A 6,714-nucleotide genomic window follows, 5' to 3' on the forward strand; every position below is an offset into this window, starting at 1 on the left:
CATAACATCACTAATTTTCTGCTTGTCAGAAACCATGTTTTATCTTGCCATACTTTCTTTCATGTCCCTTCTTGTAGAATGGAGAGAGATTGAGTCAAGGTATTTTGTCCTTTTCAGGTAAATCTATTTAATCTCTTTTTCATCAGTATTTTTTCCCTTCTAGGAAAAAAAAAAATCCACTTGATTCAGCAAAGATCTTAAGCAAAAGAGAATAAATATTTTCTATTAGAGTGTACATTGTCCAAATGAGACCAAGCCACTTACTGGTCTCAATGGCATCACTGTCTAAATGCTTTCCACAGATGCAAGCCTTGTTCTGAAGGGCACAAAGACAGTTTCTCATGGACAATGCTAGCAGAAATACAGTGGGCAGGAAGAGGGAATTCTATCCCAAGGATGAATCCACTCCACACACACCCACTGGGATTTTTCATGTCCACAGCTTCTTGCAGTAAACATTCCTTCCCCAAAGTAATTCCCTCCCACAAAACAAAGTCAGAAAAAAGTTAATGAGAATAAGCACAGGCTTGGAAATAGGGCACCTTTCCTCCCATTACATATTAAAATGAGCAGTTAAAATGATGAGTTTGATCCCACCTAGTAATGGAAACAACCAAGGTAATTACACACATGTTATGACTATTGATAATTTTTTTAGTCAGTGTTGTGAAGAATGAATTCTCGTTACTTAAATGGTGATTTTCAACTAAAAAAGAATATGAAAAAATGTTGCTGCTAAATTATGATCAATGTCTTCACCACAAATACCAATAACATCAGTGCTGGTATTCTCAGAAAAGATACAATGCCTGTCCCATGCCTGGTTTTATTATGTAAGGGTATTTTTAGGGATCTGTCCTAACTACTTGGCTATTTCTTTTGCTTTTAGGACAAATAACACTCATAAGATTTCAGTAGCAAAACAGCAGAACACTTTATGAAGAAGGAGGCAAATGGAAATTGGTACTTCTGCTTATTTGCAATTATTGTATAAAGCATCCATTACACTTTGTATGGGATTCTGGGAGTTTTGTTCCTGCTGTAAATTTTTGTCATAATGAACAGTCAGCTTGCTAGGAGTACATTGGGAACTCAGAGCTCTGTGAAACACTGTTATTTATTTCTGCATCCCCAAAAATGGTCTTTAGGAATCTCTGCTACTAAATGACAACATTATGAGTTCTCAGGTTGGATCCAGAAAGAAGGAAGGAAGGAAGCAGGTAGATGGAACCCAGCACAGGGCAAATGCAAAGTGATAAAGAGAGAATACATGTTATTAATCAAATATTACATTCCTATAGGTCAAATCCCACGTAAACACAGAAGTAACAGTAGGGGAAAAAATTATTGAAAACTACTCCAGATTTACACAGGTCAGAGCGATTCTATCTCACACCAACAACCGTGTGTTTGACAGTTTATCTGACACCACCACCCACCAGCAGCTTGGTGTGCTGTCAAAACAAACAGGGCAGTGTACCACAGAAGTTGTGCTGCCAGGATGGCAAGCAAGGAAAATCTGCATTTCCTCATTATCCAGTCTTTCACTCAGAGCCCAAAGCCAAGGCGTGGGTAGCTCGAGGGGTAAGGCTGTCGATCACACACTGGAGCTGGAGATGCCAACACAGAGTGCTTCTCCACAGAGAGGAAAACAAAAATGTCTTAATAATATATCATATGTTTTATTTCTATATAAAGGCTAATCACTACTATTTTTACATCCCAGCTTTTCCTACGATTTGTGGCCCTTGGAATCCTCCATAAGTGCAGCAGAAAAGAGTGCTGTTTCCTGCACATGGCTGGGAAAGCTCAGCTTTGATTTTGTATAACCACGCAATCTCCTCTTTTCTAGATAAAAACAAACATCTTTTTCTGTGGAAACAAAAACTATCCATGTCAGCAAATTATAGTATTAAGTGTAAGATTCAATTATGTCTGGTTTTCTCTTGTGTTTTGTACTTGTAACACAATGTGCTGAAATTTCTTCCAAACCATATTTGCATACAAGATTTTTTGGACTTCTCTGCTTCTGGTGCCTCTCTGGTTTGCATTATGTAAACAAACATTATTAACTCTCCATGCAATCTTCTGATAAACTTGGCTTCCACATAAGATGAGGTTGGCACATGAATATACACCCATGAAAAAAAGTTAACGTATTTTGCTTACATTCTTTTTTTTTTTTTTTTCAAATTTGGAACTATTTAAGCTTGAATTTTCAGGGTGTGTTTTTTAGGGTGTGGTTTTTGTGATTCTTTTCTGCTGGAACATCTTGGTCAAAACTGACTATTTCTAACTGTCTAGGGAAAACATATTCTTTGATTTTGAAAAATCGTGCTTTTTTTAAAATTCCTATTTTGGAAGTTGCAGCAGCAACTTTAAATTTGGCAGGGAGGCAACCTTGGAGTCAACATAGCAAGTTTTGTTATCCATATGAAAATATGCCCCAATAAGGTCAGTTAAAAAGTTTTGAGAAGGTCACAGAAGTCATTCTCAGACCTGACAAGCTGAAGTATCTGAGGTTTCTGCCAAAACTCTCTGAGCACTTAATGCTGTCCAGTTGTTAATGAGCAGTGCCTGAGGAGTGACTGAGCACCCAGCTCCTCCTTCCAACATTTTGTGCCACCAGCTTGCTGGGTTTCAACAAACACACAATCAAGTAAAATCAATCATGTCAAAAGCAATCCAAAACAGCACTCTTCAGTTCGGTAGGAAACCCTATAAATAGAAAATGGGAGCAATATTCGAGCCATATAAATAAAAACTCCCTGTGGGTATGGGGAAAGTCTTTAACTTCAGGCACCAGTTTATTTAATATGCTTGGGTATAAAACGCTGTAATCAATATTAACTGTATTACAGGGGACATTATCTATTAGGAGTGACATAAACACGTGCCTGGGGCTGTTACTGGCCACAATCCACATTTGTAACATGCAAGCCCAAGTGGAAAGAGGAATCTATCCCAGCCTCTGCAGCTCCCTCTCTGTAGGGGTGCAAAGGCATTTGCTGATGCAGCCTGGACAGTTTGAGTGAGATTCCATGGGGGACAGCTGGAAAATCCCAGAGGAAGAAGTGGGTGGCCAAGCAGAGATTTCTTCCAGAAGCTTTTTCTTCCAAAAGCACTCTTTGCAGCTCCCTCCACCCCTAGGCTGAGCTCCCTACAGGCAGAGGGGATTCTGTGTCCCTGGAATGACCACATTGTGCATGCAGAGGCCAGGAGCAGGGATGAGCAGAACATGCTCAGAAATTCATTGTTCAGAAACTGCCTCTCAGGACCATGCTATGCTTTGAGGAATAGACAACTCCAGAGCTGCCTGTCAGGACTTGGGCTTCATTTCACAAACACTGGACAAATAATTTAAAAAGCCACAGCATCACTGCTGGGAAGTTCACACTTAATAGAACAAGCACCTTGCTTACACCTCATACAGATTTCATGTATTTGTGGTAAAGAACTAGTTAATCCCAGAGTTTCCTTTCCCTTCCTGCAAGCACCAGGTAGTGAGTATTTAAAATACAATAGAAGGAGAGGAGACAGAAATCTCACCAGATAAGTCAACTGCAAATTCAATTTCAGAGATACAAACAGCAAGTCAACACTGGAATCAGAGAGACTGAGGGAAAATCCTGTCCATACTGGAGCATGATTTACTATGTATTCCATCAGAAGCAGAATTCTAGATACAGACTACTTTTTTTCTTTCTTTTTTTTTTTTTTTTTTTTTAATTTTTTTTTTTTTAAGACCAGAAACAAGCACTGTCTAACCTCTTGCAGAACTGAGGTATAGGCATATTGGTGCAGGAATGGTAGTAGCAGAGAAGCTGTGAGAAAAGCAAAACAGACCAGAGGCTGATCAGAGTTTAATCCCCCAGCTATGAATGGCAGTGTAGAGTAAAAATGGATTAATTATTAAATAAGGCATTTATTGTCTATTTTTCAAAGGCTGTTTTCTTAAAATGATGCCTGTTCTAATTGATAACAGGCAAACAGCAATTTCTATACCATTGGCATGGGGTTTCCATTGGCATGAAAAATGTTCCTGCATCCCAGGAGTGCTGGGATGTTCATTTGTCTTCCTCATGCCACTGACAATTTTTCAGGGACTGTGAGCACCGTGAAATTTTCTGCTTGGCTCCATTTCAATCCCCACACCAGGCTTTGGTCCAAGGCACAGGTGTTACAAAGTAACTTAGTGTTTTTGTACGAGCGAGGCAAGACATCAAATAGAAATGCTCAAAGCATTTTCTGAAACATTGCAACAGGTTGGGGACCTGGAGGAACGAGGCACCCCGAAGGGAACAACAGTTTGTCAGAGCTCTAAAAACCACATTAAGAGGATGTCACCATCAGCTGCACACAGAATGGGCGGTAATTCCCTAAGGACACTCTGTGCATTACAGAAACCCTAACGATGAAGACCAAATGTCTCATTCTAGCAGGAAAATTACCAAGCATCTGCTAAAACTATAAAGCATGGAAATCTAGGTCCACACTCTTCCTGTCTGTTTAGCGACGCTACAGATTATTTGCTGATCATTTAAACAATTACTGTTTTAGTAATGAAATAACATAATTATGTAAACCATTTGCTGTTTTATGCATTAATTCCCTGCAGATTACACCAAAGGAAAGCCTCTGACTCCTTCTCAATACTAATAAGACCTAACTTTACCCACACCAACAGTGGCTGTAATATCACTGGTATTCTACAGACACAAAGCTCACCTTTTCTGAATCATTAGTGAAGGAAGGATTGCCTGAAAACTGAGACCTGGCCAAAGCTGCCAACAGAAAATTAACCTAAGGGACAACCTAAACACTAATTTTCTCCAACACAGCAACATTCTCATTGTAGGTAACATAAAAATAATTATATAACAGGGCATAAGCATAAGGGTGAGGGGCCATGATGCAATTGCTGGTGTCAAAGTAGATCTAAAGAGTATTTTGGGAAGTACTGCCTGGTGAAGTGTGAGAAGTCCATGGCACTTGGGGAATCGGGCTGCCTCTAGAACAGCTCTTCTCGCAGCAGCAGAACCTAACCTACAGATACTCCCAGATGTTTATTCTGCAACATTTTCACAAACAAAACATCTGTCACCGCTGCACGGGCAACCTAAAATAAACCAGGTCGAAAGACCACGCAGCCCGCATCCCTGTATTCCCAGCTGTGGGCACTGCCAAGTCTTCTCCTCCAGCCGCCCTCCCGACCCGCACCAGGAGCAAACCAACGCAAGGAGCAGCGATTTGTGAGATCGCGGCACGGATCGTTTCCCCTCTCCCTCCCCGAGTGCACCTGAAGCCCCCGGGGCCCCGGCCCTGCGCTTCCATCGCCACCCCCGCGCCCCCGCCCGGCGCCGCTCCGGGAGCGCTCCCGGCGGGATGCCCGGGGGAGGCGGGCGGGGGCGCGGGGCCGCGCCGATCCCCCCCGACCCACCTGAGATGCCGGCCCCGATCACGACCACGTCGTATCTCTCGGCCATGGCGCTGTCCCCGCTGTCCCCGCTGTCCCCGCTGTCCCCGCTGTCGCTGTGCCGGCTCCGTCCCGGCCCCGCGCTCCGGCAGCGCCGTCCCGCCCGCCCCGGCCCCGCCCCTGGGCGTGGTCACACGGCATTTCCACCAATGGGCGCGGCTCGGAGGAGGGGCATCACTTGGCCACGCCCTCCGCGGAGCTCCGTGTGCGGCCCGACGGGGCGGGGGATGCTCGGGATCACCGGGAGCACTGGATCACCGGGAACACCGGGAATGCCGCATCCCGGTGCGCCCATCGCTACCGGCTCCGTGCCGCACCACGGCCGGGGGATGGAGGCAGGCGGGCGGCAGAGTGCCCGGTGCGGGATGGAGCGTGCCCGGTGCGGGATGCAGCGTGCCCGGTGAAGGATGCAGCATGCCCGGTGAAGGATGCAGTGTATGAACCAGCCAGAGCTCGCTTAACGCCGCGCTAGTGACCCGCATGACTGCAGGGCAGGAGGAGATCCATGGAGCCAGAGGTCATGGCAGCCTGCCAGCCTCACCTCCTACTAGAATCAAGTTGTACTTGATCCATGAGCCGGGGAACAAGGGGTTAACCTTTCCACGGATGTATCTTCCCGAAGACAATGCCTGAAATAATAATTGGTTGTCAAAATTCTGTTTGTACTTAGCTGCTATTACTGCCTTGGAATACATGATGGTTGTGATATTCCTTGTCCATGTGTTTTACAGCTCATACAGGTTTTATTGCCAAAGTGTAAATGTCATCTCTGTGGAGTGGAAAAAATAGAGAGCCTGTCCATGTCCTTCCAAATAAGCACAGGAGACCTTTACAGTCCACACAATTATATGAAATCCTAGCACTGTTTCATGTTAAATATTGGTATAAGTTCTGAGAGTTGCCCAATTCTGCATATTCCAAGCCTGGGTATGACCAATGAATGCAATAATACTGTAATACTTTTTGGCTGGTGTTCTTCGAAATGAGTAATTTTTCTCTTCTCTAAAGAAAAACAGAACTTTTGGTTTTTGTTAATTGTCCAAATGAGCGAGATGTAGACCTGTTGGTGTGAACCAGAGGAAGGCTACAAAAATGTTTGGAGCACCTCTCCTATGAGGAACATCTGAAAAAGCTGTGGTGGTTCAGTCTGGAGAAGAGAAGCCTCTGGAGAGACCTTATTGAGGGCTTTCAGTACTTGAAAGGGGACTATGAGAAAGACAAGGACAGACTTTATAGCA

General features: G+C 44.0%; 1 protein-coding gene across 1 annotated transcript in view; it reads right to left on the reverse strand.

The window, feature by feature from the left end:
* The window catches only part of LOC121364527 (amine oxidase [flavin-containing] A-like), a 35,418-nt gene extending 29,851 nt beyond the window's left edge, over positions 1-5,567 (reverse strand). The window contains exon 1 of the mRNA XM_041487885.1: positions 5,441-5,567. Coding sequence (XP_041343819.1) covers positions 5,441-5,486 — 46 coding nt within the window. The 5' untranslated portion in view covers positions 5,487-5,567. The remainder of the gene's footprint in view (positions 1-5,440) is intronic.
* Positions 5,568-6,714: the final 1,147 nt, after the last annotated feature.

The sequence above is a fragment of the Pyrgilauda ruficollis genome, unplaced genomic scaffold (genome assembly GCF_017590135.1).
Source record: "Pyrgilauda ruficollis isolate IOZ18807 unplaced genomic scaffold, ASM1759013v1 scaffold85, whole genome shotgun sequence".
NCBI classification, from domain to species: domain Eukaryota; kingdom Metazoa; phylum Chordata; class Aves; order Passeriformes; family Passeridae; genus Pyrgilauda; species Pyrgilauda ruficollis.